Source organism: Accipiter gentilis, chromosome 1 (genome assembly GCF_929443795.1).
Source record: "Accipiter gentilis chromosome 1, bAccGen1.1, whole genome shotgun sequence".
In the NCBI taxonomy this organism is placed as follows: domain Eukaryota; kingdom Metazoa; phylum Chordata; class Aves; order Accipitriformes; family Accipitridae; genus Astur; species Astur gentilis.
In genome coordinates, this window is record NC_064880.1 from 54,815,294 (window position 1) to 54,841,395 (window position 26,102).

At 55.1% G+C, this 26,102-nt stretch overlaps 1 protein-coding gene across 1 annotated transcript; it reads left to right on the forward strand.

Annotated features, from left to right (window-relative positions):
- Positions 1-5,850: 5,850 nt before the first annotated feature.
- GALNT5 (polypeptide N-acetylgalactosaminyltransferase 5) lies at positions 5,851-24,832 on the forward strand. Its single transcript, XM_049799149.1, has 11 exons — positions 5,851-6,167; positions 6,432-7,250; positions 11,999-12,165; positions 14,388-14,507; positions 14,940-15,075; positions 15,442-15,561; positions 16,053-16,170; positions 16,385-16,708; positions 19,951-20,031; positions 20,788-20,949; positions 22,697-24,832. The coding sequence occupies exons 1-11, from the start codon at positions 6,013-6,015 to the stop codon at positions 22,835-22,837; spliced, it is 2,343 nt and encodes a 780-aa protein (XP_049655106.1). The 5' UTR covers positions 5,851-6,012; the 3' UTR covers positions 22,838-24,832.
- The last annotated feature ends 1,270 nt before the right edge of the window (positions 24,833-26,102 follow it).

Genomic DNA, 26,102 nt, shown 5'->3' on the forward strand with positions numbered 1-26,102 from the left:
CACAACCATAAACTTTTCTTTCAAAGCCAAGGTTTCCATTCTCATCTGACTGTATAATTGGTGTGTGTGGAGACTTCAAGAAAATCACCAAATACCACTGGCAGTACAGATGAACTACCAGGGGATTCTAAATTCAGTGTTTCCTAAGTTTTTACAGACTGAATTTCCATAATAAGAGAAATAAGATATCCCACCACGGAGGTTACAGTTAGTGATACACGGACCAGACTGTTCACGATACGCACAGTGAAGGTGAAACTCCTCTCTCGACAGTTACATGAGAACTGAGTCTTAATTCAAGTTTTGAGGCTTATATGTGATTTGCCAACATCCTGTAGGACTCATCTGTGTTTATACAGCGCACATACCTACTACTTCATTATATTAAAAACTTATATCTGGAAAGCGATCCAATGCAAAACTGTGGATCACACTGAGGAGCAGGCTCTCAGCAATGTGGATGGCAGATGTTTGTTTCTGCAGCACAAACATTTGCTGACACACAAATAATCGACTCTGCACCTCACTGCAGGGCTAGTGTTTGCCAAGGCTCACTTGGAAAAACTTCAGAGGTTCACGTCTCTGGCACCTGCGGTGCTGCCCAGGGAGGGAAACGCACGCCACGCCACGCCACGCGAGAGACTTGGGATGGCTTCGTGCTGGCCAAAGGCTGTGATGTCCGAGACCTTCTGCAGTGCTGCATGTAAACACAACCTCACCTCTAGCATCAAATGGACAAAAAAAATTCTTCCCAGCAGTAATAAATACCTGCTAAGTAGAATTAAGGTTTTATTTGGAAGGGACTGCATTATTAACCAAGACTCCAGAAAGTGATCAAACGAGCTATGGTCGCAGGCTGCCTGGGCTGTGCCTGGCCAGTGTCCCAGTGTCTCCGAAGGAAGGGTGCCCAGCATCCGTGCATCCATGCCCACAGCTCGCAGATTCCCGCTGCGTGAGTCACTGCCTGGAGCAGCTCAGCGGCTGGCACGGAAAGCAGCAGAAAACCAAGCAAAACAAGTAGCTCCCTGACCAGAGGAACATGCGGTCGTCCGCACCTCCACGTTCCCTGGTGCCAGGTACCCCCGCGGAACAGGGCAAAGGTTTGGGGAAGTGCATCGTGCAGCTGAGCCCCTGTCACAGCCCACCAGTGTGGATTCTCTGATGGCTAACATAGCAGCTGAGCATTCTCGCTCAGTGGGGTGCTGAGCTGGGGCTTTCTTTCCTCCACTTGGGTAGTTAATGTCCTCAAGTCATGTATCTTTTGTCAAATTCAATTAAAGTTAATTAGCAGATTCAAAAGCCAGCAGGACCTCAGAGAGGACACAGAGAGAGAAAGAGAGAGATTTATCATATCACCCTTACTTAATATAATTAATGTCTTATGGAACTTAGTATCTTAATGAACAAATCATCCACAAATAATTCGCTACTATTCTAGTGGTTTATTAACATTTGGTAGGTATGGTTAGAAGGAAAACATGACTTCATAGTCGGGAACGTGTACAAAGGTGCGATGTGAACTAGATGGAAAGAGCCAGCACGCTCAGACAGCTGTGATGTTTGAGATGCCCAGGCTCCTGGGACGGAGAAGGGAAGGACCTGCCCCAGGGACCTGCTGAGAAGCTCTCACGGCTCTGGACGTGCCAGCTGGGCACAGCCCTGCCCACGAGGACTCGAGTACCTAGCCAGGAAAGTCGCAGCTGAGACCAGTGTTTTGCGGGCAGAAGTCCTCTCCTAACTCCTACCACAGCCACAAACTGTCCCAGCTGCAGGGCAACGGGCCCGAAGACATTTTAACCACCTCAATACGATGGACACCTTGATGCCTGCAACGCATGGAGGCATCCTCGACTGCTAACCTGCAAGAGCCCATGCAGATGTTCTCTGTGCAAGTCTCTTCTCCGCCCCCTCCCCCCCCCTCCCCCCCCCCCCCGTTGTTTCTCCATCAGCATTTCCCGGTTTGTATCTTTTGCTTTCATTACGGATCATTTGCCATATTTTGCCTGAACATCATGCCAGGCTGCAGAAAGCTTGGTGCTTTTGTGCTCAGGAGGGAAGCATTAAAGTTAGTGAAAAGTCAAATCAGAAAGATCTAAACTACTGAGATGTTTCATTTAAAATAGCTTCTGTTACTGTGGGCAGCCCTCAAGAACTCAACGATGGAGCAGCCTGAGCTACCGTAGCCACAAGCAGTCGTCGTGCTGCCAAAACTCCCCCTGCCCCGGAGGGGCTGCAGGGACGCGGCTCGGCTCTCAGACCTGGCACCATGGGGTCGTCACCCCTCTGGGGTCACAAAACCGAGCAGTCGCACCTCAGCAGTGTGTATGGCTGTTCCCCCAGCAAAACGTGGCTGTGCACACAGCTGCAACGACAGCAAGAAAAGGTATCCTGGTCTTTTGGCAGGTTGCCACAAGTTAAATATCTATCTATTCTAGCGTCACCACTGCTATATTCTTAGGTTACATTTTATACATATACACACAAATACATTTACCAGTTTCTGAGTAAGATCCTTAATCTTTAGGTCTTTCCTTCTTCTGTTTGCATTCACACTTAAATATGTCTACTTTGCTGTTGTCCCCTTCTATGTGCAGAACAGGTTTCTTTAAACAAATGTCAACACGATTTGCTTAATGCAGTGGCTGTGTCCATATCGATGCTGGTTGCCCATGAAGAGTACACTGTGGTGCTGTATGATGGAGAAGGAATTAAGTAACCAAGTAATTAAGATATAGCAGATCCTGCCTTGTCGCAAGAGGAGGAGCTTGACAGCTTTTCGTGTTACCCGTTTGTACTATTTTCTGCTATTTTCAGCCAAAAAGGGCCCTTGTATTCTGCATGGTAGGATCAACCACACGTGTCTAATCTTGCCCTTTGTGGACCACTGTGTTGTCTTCGACATCTGCATGGTGTCCTATGCTCCAGAGAAGAAATACAATTTATCAAGCCAGCCAGCCAGGCTTTAGACTTCTCTTTGGATGATATTTTTTTTTTACATTACTAAAATATTATATGGAGACCCAGAGTGAGTTATTATAATGTTACATCATCTTCTGGGACACTTCTGGCTGGACAAAATGTTGAGTTTTCATCTTCAAGTCAGCTCGCTTCTGTGCTTTTCCATCTGACACTTCAGATTATTTTAATGATGGAGTAGCCTTGATTAAATTAATTCCTCCCTACAAAAGCAGCTGTCTTGTGTCAAGGAATCTGTTCAACTATCTGGAACATTTATACTTGCCAGGGAGGAGAGCCAAAGCACAGAGTTAGCAGAGGGAATGCCTGACCATACCAAAACAGCAACGACTTTGTCGTAACTCATAAGCACGAAGCCGAAGCTTTGAGGAACATCTCGGGTCTCTCTCTCTGCCCCACGCAGGGCTGGACCCTGCCGGTGATATGCCCGGCTATTAGGAAAAAGGTTGGCTGGCCTTTTCCATCTGCAGAAGAAGGTGCTTCCCTGCAGCTCCTGGGGACCGAGGTCGCGGGGGGGGTCAGTGCTCACCGGCGTGCACCACTGGGTCCCACCACACAGCTGCAGCTGAGACGCACTGCACTCCTGGGCTGGCTCCTGGGGGTTCGCCCGGACCAAACACCCAAAGCGCAGCCCTTGGCTGCGGTGGCCGAGTCCCAGCAGTGGGGACCCCGGCCATGCCGGGACGGTGCGCTGGAGCGGGATGCTGAGCGCTCCCGCTGCTGGGCGAGACGGCCAGGAATGGCAAGGGAAGAAACCAAAATAAGAATGAAAAAACAGTGCCAGCATAGTGAATGAACCCACAGTTTGTGGTTTATCTTAAACTTTTTATTTCTAAACCAAAGGTACTATTTAAGTTTAATCTTGACTCCAAGGTTCCTTACTCTCAAACAGCTACTCATTTCTTTCCCCTGCTAACAGTCCTTTTGCAAACGTAGCCTTCACTCCCTCTTACTGAAAGGCCTTAAACATGCACCATCCACACATGCAAATCCTGCTGAAATTGGAACTGCCTGCCACGTCTGAGGGGAGTTTGCTTTACAAAGAAAAGCCTTGGAAAAACAACTGAATTGCCATTTCTTTTGTTTTCGATCTCACGATATAACCCTAGGCTGGACTTTGAAATGAAGTATGAATGTAATTTTTTTCCATTCATTTTTTTCCTTTCACTATTTGTATGCACTGCAGTGGGTTGGAGCCCTTTATTTAAAAAAATCTCCTGCTTTGTGAGTTGGGATGCCGTGCATTGCTTTTACACTTATTAATACCAGAGTTTAGGAGAGCTATAAAATACTGACCAGCTCAGGCCTTTTCCTCTTTCACTTCGGTGCCTGTATCCTGAGTTTTCACAACTGATGCCCACACGTTACAACTGATCTTATAGCTCTTTAACCTGACCATGTCTACAGGTGCAACGGACACCACACCGACTGCGCCCCGTTGTCCCCACTCGCAGGCTGCACAGCGTTCACTAACGGAGGGACGCTGCTTGACGGGGACCCTGGCACGGGGAATCGACTCTCCCAGACAGGGCAGTGGGCCAGTGCCTACTGGTGACGGGGTCTCCGCTGCAAGGCTCCTGGCAGCGGTGGGATGGCAGAGACTCCCCGCGCCGTTGGTTATGCTCAGTCACAGGGGTCTTGTGTGACTGTCCCAGCGCACGGAGCTCACGGCGACTGGCGCGCCTCCACCCAGTGCAGAACATCGTCTCCCAGATGTCCAAACCCCAACACAGAGCTCACGGCGACTGACGCGCCTCCACCCAGCGCAGAACATCGTCTCCCAGATGTCCAAACCCCAACACAGAGCTCACGGCGACTGACGCGCCTCCACCCAGCGCAGAACATCTCCCAGATGTCCAAACCCCAACACGGAGCTCACGGCGACTGACGCGCCTCCACCCAGCGCAGAACATCTCCCAGATGTCCAAACCCCAACACGGAGCTCACGGCGACTGACACGCCTCCACCCAGCGCAGAACATCGTCTCCCAGATGTCCAAACCCCAACAGGGAGCTCACGGCGACTGGCGCGCCTCCACCCAGCGCAGAACATCACCTCCCAGATGTCCAAACCCCGCGCGGGCCGCCCTACGTGACCAGGTCTGCAGGAAAAGCGTCCGGTGCCGACTCACACCGGGTTTTGCCCACGCACACGGCCTGCCCCCCGGCACCGGGGGACACCGGGGATCACCGCACCCAGGCGTTACCCCACGACCACGGCCGTACGCACCTGGCCAGGCGCAGCGGGGCTGCCCCGGGGGTGTTTCCAGGAGTCCCGCAAAGCCCACCTGAAGCAGGGCCCTCGCCTGGTCCCCGCGGGCAGCCCCAGCCCTCGCCGGCCACGTCTCAGCCCGCGGCGCAGGGCAGGAGCAGGAGGCCGGCGGTTGCCGGCCCCTTGGGTAAGCCGGCTTCGGCCCGGCGACGGTGCTTCGCCTCCCGCTCTCTCGGCCGGCGAGGTTGAGCCGTGTGCCCCGCAGAGGAGGCGGAAAAGATCCACGCACTCGGCAGAGAGGCTTCGCCCGCAGCCTTCTGCCGCCACCGCCACGTAAAACGCTTAAGCGCACCGACCCTCCCCGGCAGAGCCCCATTTGCACCCGCGCTCCCCCCCTCCCCGGGGGCTGGCCCGGCTGCCCCGCCACCCGCCCGCAGCCGAGACACCCCGCGCCCGGTTCGTCCCGCGGGAGGAATCCCTTCGGAACCCTTCTGGCTCGCCCGGCGCCGGGCCGGGCTCACGACACCGGCCGGAGCGGCAGCGGAGGGCCGGGGCGGCCGAGGCCGGCTGGCCGCGGGCGGGGAGCGAAGGGGTAAGGGCCGGGCGGCGGAGGCGAGAGCCGGCCGCGGCGAGAGCCGGCCGCGGCTCGCCGTGCCGGGCCGGTTTCCTCCGGTGTTGGGTTACAGCGCGGGCTGCGGGCGCTGGGTGGGGCGAACGGAGCCCCGGCCCCGGCCCCGGCCCCCGCCCGCCTCTCCGCTCCCTCCGGGCACGGCGTGCGGCGGCGGGGCTCCTCTCTCCGCCCGCCCGGGGCGGCCTCCCCCGGGGATGAGCGGGCTGCGGCGGTTCTTCCGCGGCAGCGGGCGAGCCTTGGCGTTCGTCTTCGCCGCCTCCGTCGTCTGGCTGCTCCTCGACATGGCCGCGCTCCGCCTCTCCCTCGGCGACGCCGGCGGGCGGCTGCTGAAGGAGGCGGCGGGGCGCGGGCGGGAGCGGGCAGGGCTGCCGCCGGGCAGCCCCCGGCCCGACCCCGCCGGGCTCCGCCGCGGGCGGAGCGGGGGCGGCGGCGGCGGCGGCGGCGGCGGCGGCGGCGGAGGGACGGCGGCCGCCCGCCGGGAGCCCCCCCGGCCGCCGAGCCCCCCGCCGCCCTCCTCCTCCTCCGCCGCCGCCGCCGGGGGCCGGGGGCAGCGGGGAAGGCACGCCGAGGAGCAGCCCGCCGCCCCCCCGGGGGCTCGGCCGACCCCGCCGAGGCCGGCCGTCAAGTCGAGAGCCGGCAAAGCCCTGCCGGCGGCGGAGCTTGGGACGCAGCCCTCTGGAACCGGCGCCGGGCCGCCGCGGGCACCGCCGTCCCGGGCGGGCGCCCCGCGGGCTCCCGACCAGCCCCCTTCCCCAGCCCCGCCGGCTCCCGGGCGCACCGAGCCCGCGCGGCGGGCCGGGGTCGGGGCGGCGGGGGTGGAGGGACCCCGCCGCCCCGCCGACGACGGGAGCCCGCAGCGACCCGCCGGCAGGCCGGGGAGAGCCGGCCGGGCAGCGGGGCCGGGAGCCCTGGCCGGGCGGGAGGAACCGGGAGCGGGAGGGAGAGCGACTGCCTCCGAACATCGCTTCGCCCGTGTTGGCAAAGAGGCGATCGAGCCCCTCGGCCCAGCAGCCCCGCGCCTCGGATCCGACTCGGCCGGGAGGGTCCCAAAGAGCCCGGAGAAGCGCGAAGAGCGGCAGCTCGCCGACGAGGACGGCGAGCGCGCTGCCGACGCCGTCGCCGGGGCTGCGGAGCGGGATGGCCGGAGCCGGACGCTGGGTGCCACGCAAGGAGCGGCTCCCGGGGTGCCCGCTGGCAAGGGCCGGCAGGAGCGGGCGGGCGGCAGCATCCCCGGAACGCACAGGGTCTTGTCGGTGGATGCGACGCTTGCTCCGAGAGATCCTCGAGCTCCCGGCCAGTTTGGGCACCCTGTTGCAGTCCCTGACGATAAACAAGAAGAAGCGAAAAGCAGATGGAAAGAAGGAAACTTTAACGTCTACCTCAGCGATTTGATCCCCGTAGACCGCGCCATAGCGGACACCAGGCCTGCCGGGTAAGATCTGCTTCCTCTGCGCAAATACCTGCGCCGCGCCCCGGGCAGCCTGCTCGCTCGGTGGCTGCCGGGGAGGGTGCTGGGTGCACCGAGGCCTTCGCTTCGTGCATGCTAGCCGTGAGACAGCTTTTGCCTTTCTGGGTACGAGCAGCTTGTTATTAAACGTAAAGCTGGGTAAAGTTTGCAGATCGTCTTAAGCCGCTAGGCCCTGCTGTCCAACATGGCTGGGGGACGCGAGGCAGGCAATGGGGCTCAGGCCTCTTCGTGCCTTAAACCACTTTAATGTGGTTTATCAGGTGCGGCGCCGAGCGCTGTTTTGGTTTTGATACTCCTGTGTTTGGTTCCTGGAGCACTCCCGCACCCTGTCGATGTGGCTCGGCAGCAGAAGACCCCCCTGCCCACAGGTGCTCTCACACCTGCAAGCTGCCGCTGCCCTTCCCTCAAGGCAGAGGCCCCCCAACGACCTCCCCTGCCCGAAGGCCCCGCTGGGGCTACAAAAGCCTCTGCAGGAGACAAAGGCATGCGCTGAGCGCTGACATGATTAAACGGGCACACACCGGCCTGCCGTCGAAGCGGTCCGGGGGATGCTCCCAGGAGCGATCCTTTAGGGGGACCAGTGGCACCACTGCCCTTGTGCTGCAGAGCACTGCCGTCGGTACCCGCTCTGTGGAGTTGGCTCGGGGGATTCGGGTCTGTGGGCACACGCAGGGAGGGATGCAGGGTTTTGGTTTGCAAAACTGTCATTCGGTTACAGCTGTCCCCACGCAATGTGTAGCTGGTTCTGCAAACCTCAGTATTGCCCTTCAAAAAAGACACTCCCTCCCCGCAGTCCCCATAGAAAGGAAAAGGGTAAGGTGTGGGCAGCGCCTTGCTGACAGAAGGGGTAAGGGGCTCGAGGGGCTCCCTCTCCTGAGCTGCTGTGCCTGGACAGCTGCAGGGAGGGTCCAGGGAAGGTGCCAGTTCAGGTGAATGGCACCTCTCTTATACTCGGCTTTTCCTGCTGCAAACGTCTCTCAGCACCTTGGCAGGCAAGAGACCTGCCTCATCCAGAGACCCTCCCGTCCCCCTCTTCCCACGCTCACAGACCACGGGTACGGTGGGACGGGAGTTGTGCCGTGATTTGTCCCCCATCCCGCAGGACAACGCACAGGCATTCCCACGGCTGTCAGTGCTCACCTGTGAGCTGGGGTGAGGCCCTGCACGGGAAGGAATGGGGCAGGGAAGGAGGGAGACAACTAGGACTGCTTTCTTCTGGGCAGAGGATGCCAGCTACGGAAGCCACCTGTGCACAGAAAAAGAGCCATGGTGCCCAAAGCCAGCACTGTGTTTGGTCTTTGACAGCAAAGCCCTGGAGCTGCGGAGCAGAAACCACCTCCCAGGAGCATCCGTAAGAGCAGCCTGCCTGCCTCCGGTGAATCACACGCCTGTCCAGAAGGAGATGTCATTGTGGTCTGGGCGTCACGGTGAACGCCTTGGCCAAATAGGGGTGCGTCCCTGACGGCGCTGCCGGGGAAGGTGTGCTGCCATGACAGGGCACGGGGCCACGGCGAGCTCCCCTGGGTGCCCCGGCACCGGCAGGAGCCTGTGCAGGCTCTGCCCTCAGCCTGTTGGCACGGCAGAAATCAGGTCGTAAGGGCCAGCTCATGTTAGTAAGGGACAGCACGTTACCTTTTTGCTGGAATCTTCCGATCTCTCCCAGTTTAGGCTGCAGTTCCTCTTGTGATCCTTGCAGGAGTGCTGGGCTAGACCGCTGAGATTTGGCCAACGGGAAACTTGTCCTGTCACAGCCTTCAGTCTGCCTATCCACGCGCAATGCTTGCTGCTTTCTGACCTTCGCTTACCATGCTGGTGCTTGCTGCGCACCACCCATCCGCAGAAATGCGTGCAGGAAGAATGCCACCAAGGAGGAGCGAGGTGCACAAGCCACGCAGGTGAAGGCCAGGGGTGGCCAGGAGGGTTGCAGGGAGCGTTCCCTGCGGAGCCCGTTTCAGGAGCCCTGGACCCCGTTTCAGGAGCCCCGGACCCAGTTTCAGCCCAACACCGCAGCACCGGCAGTCCCTGCGTGCCTCTGACTTCTCCCCAGGCTACCATCCTAGCTTCTCTGGGACAATCAAGTCATCTGGGTTTAGACAGGGACCCAGATTTCCTAGCCTGGCAAAAAAAATGTCGCATGCTGCATGGCACAGTATAGTCTGGGTAAGTTAGCATCTGTGCTGGCAGGCGTGGGGAGGGACCCCTGCGGCTCAGGTCTTCAGTGCCAGGCTGCTTCCAGGCTCCGTGGCAGCAGATCTAAGGTGACGTTTTCCCAAAGCAACTTTAGTAACTTAAGAGCCTACGTTTTGCTGACTTCCAGGGTGGTGTCAACAGAACATGAAGCCTGTGAGCTATTTTTGTTTAAAAGCCTGTTTAGGGGTGGAATTTTGAAAGGATCTGACTTCTACTTAACATTAGTTATATATATTAAGTATTACATATGCATATTTCAAAATATATATATATGTATGTACATATATGTATATAGTTAGCAAAGAAACGGAGCCCAAACTCACACAGAACATAGTGAAATATCTGTAGCCGGGGGTCAACAATATCAAACCCATTGCTCTCTGCCTAGAAATCCTACTTTTTTAGGCAAGAAGGGAGAAAAAGGCGTTCCTCAGTTTGAGATTTCCCGTCGCCCTCGCGTGGACGCTTTCCAGCTGCCCCAGGATATGCGCAGGCTTTGGCCAAGAGCCCGTTTGCAGCTAATGAGAGGGCTAAAGAGAGAAGTCCTCTTAGCAGGTACTGCCTGGCTGCACGCAGCCTTCGCAGCGTGGGTCTCGGCTGCGTTTTCTCAGCTGCCCTCAAATCCCCCTTTCCGTGCAATGAAAGCTGTTGCGCTCGGCAGCTCTCTCCCACTTTACCTATGGCCTCTGTCCCTCCTCCCCCCACGAGCTGCCTCCGTGGGTTCACTGTAGGAGAAACTACAATTCACCTCTCTTCTGGTTTAGCTGTCCCTTGTTGTCCTGTCTCCTTCTCGCAAGCCACCTCCCCGGCAGTTCAGCCCCTGCCTTCTCTCCATCGACCTCAGGAGTCCTGCCGGCGTGCCCAAACCAACCTTCCTGCGCTCCAGAGAGGTCCCATCGCCACAGGCCAATACCCTTATGGTTTCCAGCCAAACCATATCAAACAGCACATCCCCTCCTGGCTGAGCCAGCCCTGACCGCTGCCCGAGGTGACCCAGAAGGAAAGACACGTCCCAAGGATTGCAACAGAGAGTACCTCTGGGGTTATTTTTGCTTACCCAGAGCACTTCTGATTAGCTGCGAAGCCCTGAAATACCTCTGAATTTTCTTCAAAACATCACATGGTCTGAGCTCTGTGGTGCCCTGGCATCAGCATCTGAGCCAGCACCAGCCAAACCCGAGGGCCCGTTCATTGAGATAGAAGAGAACGAAGTCAATTTTCTGTACACTCCCATATACCTGTCCCTGTTTTCTGTCTGTTCTTGACAGCAGAGCGAACAGTGGTTTTGATTCATCACTGAGAAATTAATTTTCTGCATCCGCAGGTAGGCTGGCGCCTGTCCTGCCTGCGGGAGGTCTGCTCTGGAAGGACAAGACAAAAACCTGCTATCAGACTTCAGCTTATTGACGAGAGAGAGAAAGCAAGTCCCAGCGATTCGTGGGTATTCTGGGATGAACCAGGCGGTCTGGGGGAGAGGAGCGCTACGCCAGGCGTTCTGCAGGCCTGGAGATCCACTCGGAGATAGGATTGCTGAGGGAGCCCTTCTCCCCAAGGCACGCAGCAAAGCGGTGCTTGAATTGCAAATGGAAGATGAGAAAAGCTGCTCATCGACCTTTTGTTCAAACACTGAAGACCCAGGCCTGACACAGCCATTGCATTTTTGGCTGGCACAGAATAAAATGACAAACCCATAGACACGGGAGAAATTTTATCACTCCTCAGATCCGCCGATGCCTATCGCTGGCTGTTTTTGAGGGAAGCAGGTGCCGCTTGGAGCCCCCGCACGTGGGCTCGGGGCACGACCGGCCGGGCCGTCCCTGGGGAGGCATGGGTGCTCGGAGTGTGAGGTACGGGGTGCTCAGGGAACAGACCCGCCAGTACCATCGTACATGAAATTTGGATGCTTGAATATTTTCCCATCCTCCACGATCCCCTGAGCGAGGTGCAGAAGTTGGACTGGACGACTCTTCCTCGCTGTCTGTGTGTTTGACAAGTTGCTGTGCTGAGTAACCCTTCATGGAAATAAATGGCCGTTTGCCGGCATTTTGAATATAATACCAAATCTTTTCTTTTGACGAGGCTGTCTCACGCAGCCCAGGATCCCAAACCCTGTGGATGCTCGGAGCACCGCAGGATCCTTTCCCCACAGGAGTCCCCAAGACCAGTGGTGCAGAGCTGGGATCGGCCTCGCTGTCCGGGGCCCTTGCACTGTTTGCTCACAGAGAGGAGATGTTATCACCTGGGTGTAAGGAGTTAAAAAAAAAAGATGTCCCTGTTAGAAAGGAGTGAGCACGTCCTATTCTGCGGGGCTGCCCACAAGAGGGGCCCTGGGGCTGTGTGGGGAGTTTACCCCGCTCACCCCTCTGTTCCCTCTTCCAACACAATCCCATTGCAGCGCTTTGCCTCCGTATTTCACATTTGGCATTTCCCCCCTCCCTATGCGTTTTCCCAGAAAACACTAAGCCTGGAGATTCTGAGGAGTACGACCGGCCGTTGCCTGTGAGCCCGTGTTGCCGTTGCAGGTGCTCCGAGCAGCGGGTTCACGACGACCTCCCGACCACCACCATCATCATGTGCTTCGTGGATGAAGTGTGGTCCACCCTCCTGCGCTCCGTTCACAGCGTCCTCAGCAGATCTCCTCCGCACCTGATTGAAGAAGTCATTTTGGTGGACGACTTCAGCACTAAAGGTAGGCGAAGCTTCTTCTACCTTTATGAAACTAATATAACTTGAGGCCAAAATAAAATTTGTTCTCTGTAATTCAATTCTGAATAGTAGAGAGAAATCACATTTTCTCTTTTCGATGTATTGAAGCGCATCCCCAGCCTGTGCTGTTATCTTTCCAGACGAGGGGGATCAGAGGCCAGATGGGCACTGGGGGGTGGCTGTGGTGGATCGAGCTGCAGCTCTTGCCTAACACCCTGCCAGACCTTATCATTCACGTCTCTCCCATCCCAGTTCACTCACTCAAACAGCTACTACATTTTCAGCTGTGCATCGCTAAGTTCACACTCGTGCGCTGCTTTGCACGTGTGCCAGAGGCTGGCGGAGGCACTGCGGTCCAGGAGCACCAGGGAGCTCGGTCCTACCCAACCTGCGCATCTTCGGGGCATCCTGGCTCCAGGGCTTGTGTGTTCATAAAGATGCTGTCAGCCTTCTCTGTGCAGTTTCCAGGCGAGTGCCCCCATGTTTTCAGCGCTGGAGGCAGGGAGGAACAGCACGCGCTTCCCAGGTTGCTCAGAGAATGGGGTAGTTGCAGTAAAAGCAGTGGTGAGCCAGGGATCTGTGCGTGCACAGTGGCTTTGCATGCTAACTCAGGCATTCCAGATGATATTGAACCTCTCCTTTGTAATGCTTTGGCTCTCTCAGCCCTTAAAAATTTAAGAATGATGTAATTTTCCAACTGCTGGTTCTTCAGGGAAAGTGCTGTCTCAGATGAAATTCAGAGCTCATGCCACGCATACAAAGAGCCTACAATGCAACAGGACAGTAGGTGCAAAAAAGAGGGAAAAGACTCAGTTTGCTCATTTTTAAAATAATCATTAAAACATGTTCATACCATTGCCTTCAAAAGCATCTTTTCAAGTTTCCTCTTTACTTTCTCCCTTTGTATCTGCTCGTTAGCCAGTGAACATCTGAAACGCTGGGTTTGCAACCGAAACCTCACGAGTGTGAGTGAATTAGGGACTGCTGTGCTTGGCATTGCTGTAGTCCACATAGCAGCAGCAATAACCTACAGCAAACATGTCCGCAAATGTTTCACCTTCAGAGTCTTTCAAAGCTTTTAACTGGCTTTTGAAATGCAAGCAGTTATATTCTCCTGAAGAAAACCAAAGAGCACCAGTGAAGCCCATTGGTGAGAGAGGTCGGGAGTCCTCCCTGCAGACCGAACGATGTAAGTGGGTGGCTGGCTCCAAGTGAAGCACTCGGAGCTGCAGCACCACGGCAGGGGCTCCTGGGCTCCTCTGCCGGAGGGAAACCGCCTGCAAACAGCAGACCCCAGCACTCAAGGCCCCCAGCCCACCTTTCTCACACCCTCTTTTTCCAGAGAGTTTACCACCAGCTGCCTCCACAGCTGCGGGAAACCATGACAAAAGCAACCTGAAAAGTAGAGATGTGCCACGGCAAGCCCTCGTGCGGTTTAAACCTGGGCTGAGTTTTTAAATGTGCTGCTTAATATTGAGAAATTTGTAGAGCACAAAAGAAGTATTTTTTTAGGCAAAGGGAAAAAATTTACAACCCGATTTTAATTGCAATTTTAGCGCAATGAAGAAAAAAACTCCTCATTTTGGAGTCTTTGAACAACCGTTCGATACCTGGTTTGGATCATGAGCTACCCGAGTCAGGCCACTGGGATTTTGCTCATGGCCTGTAACCCAAAGCCTTGCACTTGCTGCTCTCCACTTCCCACATCTCCTGCATGCAGCGAGTCACTGCGATCGCCCAGCACCAGGTGCGGGTCCGCCTTTGCTGCGTCCGCTGGGTTTGCGCTGATGCAGAGCGTCTGCCTGCCGTGCAGGGAGCAGGAGACGATACCACCACCCGCAGCCCCATCCTTTGGAGGGGCAGATCCAGGGTAGCTGGGCAGCCCATGGCGAACCCCCGGGACCAAACTCCGCACCCATCACAGAGTACCAGGAGACACATGTCCAACAGATTTTTAAACTCGTCAACTTCAGCCTAAAGCCACTGGCACTGATGCAGCTGGGAATTTCGCTGGAGAGCAGGCTCGGACCACGACGCCGTGCACCAGCAGCCCTGCAGCTGTGCCCAGATGTTTGCGCCCCAGACCCAGGGACCCTGGTGTGTCCTGGAGGCACTTCCAAGGAAAATCTGCCCGCTGCTTTTCACCCTGGAAGTGGGTGCGAAATCGGTCAGTCGACCTCCTCATCCTCTCTTCCTTCCCTGCAGAGTACCTCAAGGAGAAGTTGGACAAATACATGTCGCAGTTCCCAAAAGTGAAGATCCTCCATCTCAGGGAGAGGCACGGTCTAATACGGGCCAGACTGGCAGGAGCGGAGATCGCCAAAGGTAGGACAAAAGCCATTTTACAGCCCTGTCTGGGTCCCCCCCCGAGGTGCCAATAAGCCATCTCCAGCACTGAGCTTTAGTCCCCTCCCAAGAAACTCAGGGCATCTTTTCAGTATGTGAAGCAGGAGGGTCTGATGAGGGGGCGAGCTGTGGCTTGTCTGGCACCTCAGCACATCCCTAGCAAGCGGCAGTCAGCATCTCCAGCTGTGGTGGCACCAAAACAGCCATTTCTGCCGGGATCTGCCCCACTTGGCTCCGCAGGCTACAATGGCTGAGCGGTGAAAACGTGCTCTGGGCTACAGCCGGGAAGCTTTTGGCAGCCGTGGAGGGTCGTGGCCCCACCAGCAGCACTCCGAGCCTGTGGGGAGCCCAGCTGGTTTGGGAGGGGGACAGGGTGCCCGAGGGCCGATACTGCCCCGGCTTCTGCCGCAGGTGCCGTCCTGACGTTCCTGGACTCGCACGTGGAGTGCAACGTGGGGTGGCTGGAGCCGCTGCTGGAGAGGGTCCGCCTGAGCCGGGCCAAGGTCGCCTGCCCCGTCATCGAGGTCATCAGCGACAAGGACATGAGGTAAGGCGGCTCGCACCCCTGGGAAACCCGAAATCCATGGCGGTGGCTTGAGTAAAACCTCTAGTGGGGCTGCCAACTTACTAATTACAGGAAGACACAGGTCCAGACCTCCTAACTGGCCTTCAGCAGCGTTTCACAAGGGATATGTAACGTTGCTGTTAGCATGAGCAGTGGACGTGGCCCCTTCGTTTATCACACACACCTTTTCCCTTTTTCATGACTTTTTGTACATGAAGAGGATTCCTGATGAAATTCGTTAAAATCCTGGTTTAATTATGTAGAGATACTCATCTTCACTCATTAAGGGTGACATTTCAATCAGGAATGTGACTCAGAATTAGTCATCCTGATCTTTTCCCCGTTTAGTTACATGACCGTGGACAACTTTCAGCGTGGGATTTTTACTTGGCCAATGAATTTTGGATGGAGGCAGATTCCGCAAGAGGTCATCGAGAAGAACAAAATCAAGGAGACTGATATAATAAGGTAAAAAAAGCGAAGGTGAGAGCCCTGTGAACCAAACTGTTAATAATGTAGGAACAAAGGCTCCTTCCAGGCCAAATGTTGCTCCTTCGCTTGTAAGGACAACAGAGGCAGTGGTTGCTGTGGGCAGTCAGATCACCAGACATGGGCAAAGCTCAGCAAGCCTTTCTCACCCCTCGCGGTACCACCGGCATTTTGCCGGTGCCGCCAGGGCCAGGGAGACGTACTGTTGCATGTTTTCCCTTCCGTGCCCCATTACAGCTTTCAGGCTGGGTAAAACCACCCAAATACCGTCTATTTTAACGCTGCACCTGTCAGCCTGCAGCAAAGTGACAGATCAGGTGGTCCTTGCTGTCTCTGTAAATGCAGGCTCAGGCAACGTCCCTGAGCATTTAGTAGCCTGCAGCTTCTCAACGATTCCCTCGTCAAAGTAAGGGGAAAGGGATGGGTGCTTCCCAATGAACTGACGTGCCGTGTGGCTTCTCTGTTCCCAGGTGCCCAGTCATGGCAGGTGGCCTGTTTTCCATCGATAAGAAGTATTTTTTCGAGCTGGGAACGTATGACCCGGGACTGGATGTTTGGGGAGGTGAAAATATGGAGATTTCATTCAAGGTATGTTGCTCTCGACAGCCTGTCCCACACGCCTGCATCCCTGCCAGTCTGGGGTGGGTGATGGGGCTCAGCCAGGGGCTCACTGGGGCAGCCCCATGCTGGAGACCCCGTCCCTCCTGGCAGTTTACTTACATCTCTGCTTCTCTTCTGGCTTGCACAAAGCTAGCACCCAACATTTGCCCGTGTTTCTATCAAAGCAACCTCTGTTTCTCAGGTCTGGATGTGTGGGGGAGAGATTGAGATTGTTCCGTGCTCCAGAGTTGGGCACATTTTCAGGAACGACAATCCTTATTCCTTCCCGAAAGATCGGGTGAGAACGGTGGAGAGGAACTTGGCCCGTGTTGCGGAGGTCTGGCTGGACGAGTACAAGGAGTTGTTCTACGGCCACGCTTACCACTTAGTCTTGAAAAACCTGGATGTCGGCGACCTGACTCAGCAAATCCAACTGCGAAAGAAGCTTCGGTGCAAAAGTTTCCGGTGGTACCTGGAGAACGTCTACCCGGACCTGGAAGCTCCCCTGGTTAAAGCCAGCGGGCTGGTACGTAGCCAAATGACTTGCTATCCTTCATTTAAGCGTGTTTTCAGTGGCTGGCGAGACACTTGGTAGCATCCCGGTACGCTGTCTCTGAGTTGCTTCCCTGGCATTTGGTAACATTTTTGAATATTTAGTACGTCGCGGCGGTCTGGATTCCCCAGTGGGTTTACAAAGAAACAGGTCGCAGTTCCAAGAGCCGTTTTCCCGTAAAAGAGCCAGTTCGGTGTTTAAACACCAGGTGAGCCGCCCGTGTCACGGTCAGGGTCAGGGTCAGGGTCAGGGGATGTGCCTCCAGCATCCTCGCCCCCTGCACGGCTCTTTGGCCGCGGCCGGAGAGGGGAATGCCCTTTCGGGGGGGGGATCGGCGGTGCAGGCAGGGGCAGGCAGGAGCCCCCGGGCGCCGGCAGGGTTTGTACCGGTGCGCTGCCGCCAGCAGAGCGCAGCAGAAATCCGCTTTTCCTCGGCGCTGCCTGCCAGCCCGGGTGGGGAAAAAAATAAAAAGTCCTGGCGTTTCTCCAGCGCAGGTGAAGCCTGCTCCTGGGGAAGGGGGGTCGGTGGGCAGAAAACACCTCACCGTCCATTTTGGACCGAGTCCTCCGTCCTGCCTCCACAAGCCCCTTGCTGGCCGGGTGGCTGAGGAGCGGTGACCGGGTCGGGCTCCGTTTCTCCTCCACCGCCCCTCCATCTCCGCGCCGGGCACCGCGTCCGGCTTGTGCGGCTACTCCACGGGTGTTTGGTGTCGCCTCACCAACATTAAAAGGTGAATTAAACGAGAACAGAACGTGGGTTCCGAATTTGGCCCCGCCTTGAGTCTCGGCGGAGTATCGGCTGCTGCTTTGAACATTCAGAAACCTCAAATATTCCTCCCAGAAAAGATACATTGATTGCAATCTAGTTACAATTGCAATAACAAAAATAAAATATCTGGTTTGTCAGAAAAACTGCAGCCATGCCAGGAATGAAAACTACAGGGTTTGCTGCCTTCCCCAGCCATCCCCGTCTGCCAGTGCCACGGCAGGAGCGACACTTGCCGAGAGGAGGTGGCCAGGAGCCGGCGACCACAGGGCTGGCACGGCCGGGGGAGCAAAAACAAGAACTGCCTGTCCCCTCCATCCCTGCCAAGGCGCACGGCCACCACTTACTGCGCTGGCCCTTCTGGGAGCCAGGAAAAAGCACAGCAACCATTTGGCCGTGTTTCAGGCTTGTCTGCGGGCCAAGGGCGTAACGTGAAGGTTCCCCGTCACAGGGATCCCTAGGGATCAAGGCAGGCTCTCTGCCAGCCACAGCTGGGGCGTTACTTTTATGATCGAGCCGTGAAGGTGCGGGAGGGTGGCTCTGCAGAGAGCACAGGGAGGGACGCCGTGCTGCTTCTGGCTGACCTCTCGGCACTCCTGGAAAAGCTATAGGAAACTGCTGGGTTCGGACGCTTCAGCGGATTATGAGCCGTGGATCCGTTCAGATGCATCCATCCGTCTCAGAGTGACAGCAGCAACCGGTCGCTGCTCCAGGCAGCTGCAGGCACAGGAACCGGGGGCTGTCTGCTGGGGCTGTATGTGTGGCTGAAAGCCTGTGCCCCTGCGTTGCCTTCTAGAAAGCACCATTCGGGTTAGACTGAAAGCTTCAGTGAAACATTGGCTTAAGTGATGTTTTTAAAAAAGAATTAGCAGTAATAGTCTTGAGAACATCAAAAAATGGAAATTGCTTGAGGAATATTCACTTTTTCAGCTCTTCCGTTTCAGTCAGAGCAATAAAACTTAATGTCAAATTCAGTGCAAAGCAGTTAGACCATATAGAGAGACCTCTGCTTCAACTGAACCGAAACGTCAGCTTTTCAGAGGTGTTTGTGAAAATTTTCAAGATGTTGCCTTGCTTTGTCCTGATTCGGGCCACCTGAATTGCTCTTTTATCTTCATTCTCAAAATTTAATAGGGCAGAAAATCTGTTTTTCAGCAAGCTCTGCAAATTCCAGCTGTGCTGAACACTATCCAAAGTTACTTGAGAACTGTTTTCTGAATAGCTTATTTATTCACTGGGATTAATTCATGAGTTCTTCAGAAGTTCTGAGAGAAGGAGAAGGAACAGCATTTGCAAGGAATCGGAGATGTGAGCAGCCCCGACTGACACACCGCCGGGGTTGTCAGAGGAGCCGGTACCGGTGCCTGCAGCCTGCGGCCGACCAAGCCCTCCGCAGCCGTGAGTCCCTGCAGCACAGCAGGCTTCAGCCCAGGAACCGGAGGGGGCTGGCAGCGCTCAGCCCAGTGTTTCCAGCTTTCCCACGTAATCTCCCGTACTCCTGAGCGGCCTCTGAACACGCCACGCGAACAGCGTTAAGCAAACGGCTCTTGCAGAGCACGCTTGCGGTTAGTAGGGTGCCGGCTCACCCGTGGGGGATGGCTGCGGGGAGAAGTTGCAAAAAGCAGCGGAGTGGAAGAGCAGAGCCTGACGCTGCCTCGCGGCAAGCGGCAAGGAGGCAGATGGCTTGGGGCTGAAGACACACACTGGAGAAAGATCTGGTCCGCACTGCCCAGGGTGCAGCGCTCACTCACCCTCTCTTTCTCCCCACCAGGACAAGGTAGCGGCAGTTTAGTTAAAAACAGCTTCATGGTGAAGTTCCTGCCGGGGTTCCCCACTTCGGGGGTCCACAGCTGCGTTTCCGCGTTGGTGGCGGGTGCCAAGACAACCAACCTGGATGGAAAACAGGAGGAGTTACCTCGGAGTGAGGCACCGAGCACATCGCATACTGCGATGGAGTCGTTCCCCAGGGCTGGCTGCGGGGTTCGTGGGGGGCAGCTGGAGCCCAGCTGGGATGGGACCGTCCAGAGCTGGGATGGGACCACCAGGCGCTTACATCAGCTGTGCGCGGTGGCTGCTCGCCTCCGTCATGGTGTAGTAACAGGAAGGGATTCTGCAGTTGTTATTGTCAGAAACTGTTGTTCTGGGGATTTGCAGAACAGGAACATGAGCTATGTCCAAAAAAAAACCCGAAAAAGAACGTGTCTCATCCAGCCTTGAATGTTTCTGGAAGGGTTCCTTTCAGGCTTCTCTCAGTCAAAAAACATGTGTAGGGGACCAGATGTGCGTTTACATACCCTTCCAAGGACTCTGACACATCACCTCTGCTTCGCTCAGTTAAGTGGACAGTATTAAGCAGTGTCCTGTGAATCCAGCAGCTTAACTGCAGTGTAACAGCCTCTCCTCTTCCTTGGGAATTATGTCTCAGTTTTCATTTTGATGCTTTTTTCTAGCTTGTTAACGTAGCCACGGCAAGATGCGTCACTGTGGAAAACACCACTCTAGCGTTTGAGGCTTGTGACGTTAACAACAAGGTAAGGATACCCTGCACAGTGAGTATGTAATACTGGTTTTGTACATGGCATAGAGCTCCTGTACCTCCCCATGCTGACCCAGCTCCCCCAGAGCTAATGCAGTCCTTCCCACCGGGAACATGGCCAAACGATGCCTGGGAGCAGCGAGGGGCAGGAATTGCCCCTGTTTGCAAAGCCTGTAGCCAAGCAACAACCCCAGAACCAGCAAACTGAGCTGGAATAGGGGAGTTTGCTAAAGCCATGAGCCTGCACGTGAAAATGAGCAGAAAAGTTTAAATACAAGCCTGGGTTTTCTGTGCTGCTGCAAAACATACAGTTGCACTCTGTCACTAGATGGGGAGCAGCTGCTGTAGACAGCCATTCCCTTCCTTTACAGGCAGCATTTCCCAGGCAGTCCCCCCGACTAATTGCTCGCCACTGGCACAGGCTAGCGCGTGGATCGGGACCCTGTTGTGTACGGGGGTTTATCCATTTGCCCCCCAGTGCCGGGGTGCGGGCAGGGGAGGTGGAAGGGCAGAGGAGCGAGTGGCGGTCGGGTTTGGGGTCTGGGCTGCTGCGGTGGGAGTCGCTCCCAGAGCCTGCGCTGGGGCCGTCCTGGGCTTTTTAGCTCTGCAAATCCATAGGAAAGGTCTTCCCGTGGATCGCAGCTTTCCTCATCCCCTGGTCCCGGGTGAGGGCAGGAGGGAGGCGAGGAGAGCCTCTGCCAGGGCATCCTCTGCCGGCTGCTGGCCAGCTCTCCCCGATCTCTCCCCACAGAACCAAAAGTTCAACTACACCTGGCTGAGGCTGATCCAGCACGGAGAGCTCTGCGTCGCGCCGGCCGGCGCTGCGGGAACGCTGGGCTTGCGCCGCTGCGAGGACAGGAGCCACAGCCTGGCGTGGCTGCACAGGTCGCTGGCCGCCTTCCAGCCGGAGCTGGTAAGCGAAACGCCGGCGAGAGCAGCCCCCGTCGCGGCCCATGGTCCCCGGTTTGGGTTAGCGTGCCGGCTAACGGGCCGGCGCAAGGTGCGGGGTGTACCCTGGTCCTCTGGTCCCGGCTTTGCCAAAGCCGTCTTTTCACCTGCAGTTAAGCGTTGGTCCCCGGGTGCCGCGGCTTTTGCTCCTGGGGGTAGAGACGCGTGCCCTGCCGTTGGGTTGCATCTGTCCGAGCGACGTGCAGCCCGATGCTCCGACACCGCGTGCCATGGGGGTGGGGAGACGCTGGTCACACTGAGGTTTTACGTAGAAACCGTCGATAGCGCTTACATGGAGATTACTTGATACCGATTGGCATTCAGCTCGCAGTGGCTTTTAAAAGAAAGCATTTATGAAAAGGAAAATAATGGGTACTTATATTTATTACCTGCACTGCAAAAACCAAGAGTGTCGCAACTGTATCTCTGCCAGCCTGGTGTAAGTAGTTGTCCAAAATGCTACGAAATGGGATACTTTAAGAAAGAAATACTCTTAATTTAAGAAAGAAAAAATGTAGCAAAGTTATATGCTCATAATATCGACAAGCTCCCATTCCTGTTTAGTCTGAAAAAATAAAACTTTCAAAGCCAGAATGCCACAGCACCAAGGCTCACAAAGGCCAGGGTGTTTTGCGACAAATACATGAAAATTGCCATCCACTTAGGAGTCCAGACAGCATTATCAGTGCACGGGCAGTTTTTGTCTCCTGTTCCAGCCTGAGCTCACCTCGAGCTGCGAGTTAGACGTATTTGGCGGTCCCCGCCAGAACAGGGGGCTGGGTATGGGCAAATGTTCCCGGCCATGGCAGGGGACGGGTCTGGCTGCCCAAAGGCACGGGCACCGACAAACTCCGTGGGGACAGGCGGCCTCGGTCAGTGTGGTTGTACCAGCCTTTACTGGTGCCAGCAGTAGGAAATTGGAAGAGCAGCTCAATGGCTGGTGAATGCTGACTGAAGGAATTACGATGCTTTAGCTTCTGATGTAACAGTCATTGTGTCTTATTGGTGATGTGAAGTGCGTTTACGCACAAAGATCCAACTTTCGCCCAGACAACACTCTACGTATCATTTCACCATTATTACATCTAGGTATTAACCAACTAACGATAAGAAATGCAGCAATGCTAAGCGGTGACACGGAAATGTGCCTTACCTTTGGCAGCACTTGCAGCATCGCCTTGCTGGCCACCTGGGTTAAGTAGATAAAGCCAAGCAGATGTGAAAACCAAAAGGATGGAGATCACTCAGACTCTTAATTCTTTCATAATCTAATTTACTGCCCCAGCATTTGAACTTCAGTGCTGAATTACGTAACATCCTTTTCAGCACAGTAAATGTGCTTTGAGTTCATCAGCCAAGAAACTCCAAAATAAAAAAATCAGTCTCCTGCTGTATGTTCCCCTATATAGCAGATACCATCTGGAGTGATTTCCTTTGCATGGTAATTACCACTCGGACAGTGAGAGAACTAATCTTTCCATTTCCAGTGAACAAAAAGCCATGAAGCACAGAAGGTATGGTATGATCCTGGCTGAGCAACAGGTGCACCCAAAAGTCCCCATAAGTCGGCAAAGAGATCGTGCATATTAGGGAAATGCGAAAAAAGGGCACACCATAAAGAACCAAGTTTTCTCGGTGGGAAAATAGAGCTGCTGCTGCGTGAGTCCTAAAGCCTAAGCCTACCTAAAGCCCTCTCTCTCTCTCCCCTGCAGACGGACCACATCGTCTCAGAGCACCTCCAGCAGCCGACGTGCTTGGAAGTGGATCCCTCTCACAAAGCCCTGAGGGTAAATGCCTGTGACTCTGCAAATCCTTATCAAAAGTGGCAGTTTGGCAATTACTATGCAGACTGAAGGGAACACAGTTGAACCAGAAACGCTGTGTTTTCATCTTGTGAATTCAGCAAGGACATCTGCGCGACTTGTGACAGCAATTAGAAAACTGGAAGTTCATTTCCAAATCATAATTGAAATCCGTAATTTGAACCAGCATATTGAGAGATCAGAATACCAAGAGCAGCACATCTGGTTTAATGATGTCTGAAACAGATAGGCGTGTTTTTCCCTCACTCTGGGAGACTTTGGCAAAAACTCAAATAATTTTCTGTATTATTAAATGGAAATATTTTCTGAAGTCCCCCATCCTACTGTAAGCAAACCTTCATCAGTTCCCCCTGGACAACAGCATAAGCTACAGAAATATTTCCAGGGCTTTATAAACAGCAAATTGGGCTGCTTATTCTTCAACAGAAAATGGTAGTTTATTGACCAATGCATTAAAAAAAATCCATCCGACACGCCTGTGCTGGGTCTGGCCACAGGCTCCTGCCCTGTGGGACCCATTGCCTCTGACAGATGAGTATCAGGGTTCTGTTAGGAATCGATTGCTTATCGAAAAAGCCTTCTTTTAATAATGGGAGGCAAATGTGAGTCGATAAGCCGCCCAGCAGACGAGGTAAACTGGGGGCTGCGGAAGAAGCAACGAGCGCGCCTTGCCCGCGCCCTGAGGACAGCGAGGACACGTGTGCCTTTGCTTTGCTTGGAGGTGAGAGGAGCTGCCAGGGAGGAGAACCCGGGGCTTATCCTGCTTCTGGCCGGCAGCACGCACCAGAGGCCGGCTGGGGAGCATCGTGTCCCCGGGCGTCCGGGCTGTCCCCACCACGGGGCTGCCGGGGTCCCAGCTGCGTCCCGGAGCCCCCGTGGCTTTTTCGGGGCTCACCCAGGACCACTGCCGCTTTCCTCGGCCCCCAGCCGGCCGGGGCATTGGGTCGCGGTGGTGCCTGTGGCAGAGCCTGGTGATGCTCGGCGCAGCCCCAAGCAGGGCGGCTCGCCCTGCTCCTGCCAGGGCCATCCCAAGGGAAGATTTACCCGCCGGCAGCACGGGCCGCGCAGCTCTCCCCATGGTGGTGTGTCCCCACCGTGGGCAGAGGGAGGGCAGAGACCTCCATCAGGATGTCTCACAACCTGAAACTTCTGCCCACCAGCGCTCAGGATGGTTGAAAACACCCGCTGAACTCAGTGTGGGCTTTTTCTCAAAAAGGGCTGCAGAACACAAGTGTGTGTCCATGCGTGTGTGTGTTCACGCGTTTCACAGGGACCGTTGCAGAGGTGAATGCAACGTGACGAGACCTCACCCGGCACCAGCCGCTGCACAGCCCGGGATGGCCAGGCTCCACACACCAGAACTTACTGTCACGGGTAAATTTTCTTCTTGCTGTGAAACTTTTTATCTCCAAAAGCCATCACCACTTTTTTTTTGAAGGGACAGATTTGATAGGAGAATAAATTCTGCTGTGACAGGACAGTGAGGTGCAGGATCAATGCATTCCCGGCAGGATTTCTTTCCCCGTTTCCATTAGGAAGTTCCCGCTGTGGGAGGCTGCTCCCCGTACAGCTGCGGTGTCGCTGGGGAAGGTAGCGCTTCTCCTCCTGCCCCACTGCCCTGCACTGGGGCGAGGGCCTTCTCCAGCACAAGCCGGTGGGATATGCGGGGCTGAGCACCGCATTCGCTTCTCACGCCGCTGTTGACCGCAGCTGAGCCACCACGTCCCGAGTTCACAAACCCCTCATACCTCTCCTTTGATTTTTCAGAAGGCCCCGGCATAACGTTACCTCTCACGTGGCGGATCAATGCTGACAGCGTGTGACAGGCCGAATCTGCCAAAATATTGAGTGGCCCAACGGATTTTCCCAGTTGGCTCCTATTCCAACTGTCTTCCTGATTTTGTCTCCCTCCTTTAGTGCAACTAGCCTACAGTCACCATCAGAAAAATGACACAGATGTTGTTTGCGCAGTCATCTTCTATCAGGAGCGTGAATTTCATCAAATTCTGTTTGCTGACATTCAATCACTTGTCACTCAGTAGGCACCAAATGGTCATATGTCACGGTCACATCCCATTGCCAGGCTTGTCACTTGCACTCTTGTTCCCCGTTCGTGTAAATGCTCACTTCCACGTTGGTATCTTTTGCTTAAAGACTGGAGCGTGCCTTCGGGGCTGCTGGCAGTGAGCTGTGGCCCTGCTGCTGCACAATATTGAGAAGCGTTCAGATCGTACCAGTCAGTCTAGTCTTCCAGAAACGAGAGCATTTTTTCCAGCATGCTCGGCAGACGTGGCAATAGGCGTCTCGCTCCTCCCCGGCGAGCTGCCCCCTCCTTGGGCCATCTCCACTGACGGTGCCTGGGTGTGCATCGCACCTTGGGGCACTGGGAGGTTTTTGGGGCCGTGCAGGCTTTGTGAACGTTAAGGGAAAGGAGGAAGGCACCACGGGTGGGAAGGACCACCGCTCGGGCTGGGGACGGGAGCCACCGTTGTCCCAGGTGTTGATAATGGGAAACAGATGCAGCTTTTCTGAACTAGAATAAATGCCTCCCGAGCTGCGGCGGAGGGGGGGACATGGCACATTGTGCTGTGCTTCCATCAATAAGTACCCTGAATCGAAGTGGTCACAGTTGGAGGCTGTTTGGTTTGTTAAAAAAAAAAAAAACAAAAAAAAAACGTTTAAAAAAGGGAATAAATGATAATACGTGAGCCCCATATGTTAACTCTGTTTCTGACCAACTTGGGCTCTTACTAGGGGCTCTCCTGCCTGAGTTACTGCCAGGCTGAACCGCAAAACATCACCCCAGGAAGAACCTTTAAACCACCAATTTCCCCTGATTTATGGCTGTGTTTGGATTCTCATTTAGTGCGGTATTAGTGCAGGCAGTGGCAATAGCCGGCGCTGGCTGCTGTGCCCCACAGCTGCTGCAGATGTTGTGGCAACAGGCAAATTTCTGCCAAAGTGGTTTAATTCACATTCAAGTTCAGTGCACAGCACTGCTAGAAACAGCTCCCAAAGGTGAGCCAGCACCATGTGGCAGTGTCCAGAGAGGGTGGAAAGGCATCACGACCCTCCAGAAGGGTCTACCTCTTACTTACCTGCCATCAGCCCTCATCTGGCACTGCGGAAATGGGGAGAAATTATTTTCAGGCTAAGCCTGGGTCTGTAGTTACCGCGTCCGTTAATCAGCACCCCCACCTGCTTTTCTGCCTGAAAACGCCTCTGCTCCAAGGGGCAAATTTTCAGGTCTTTGGGTGTCCTTTCTCCCTTCCGTGCCAAGCAGACAGCTCTCTGC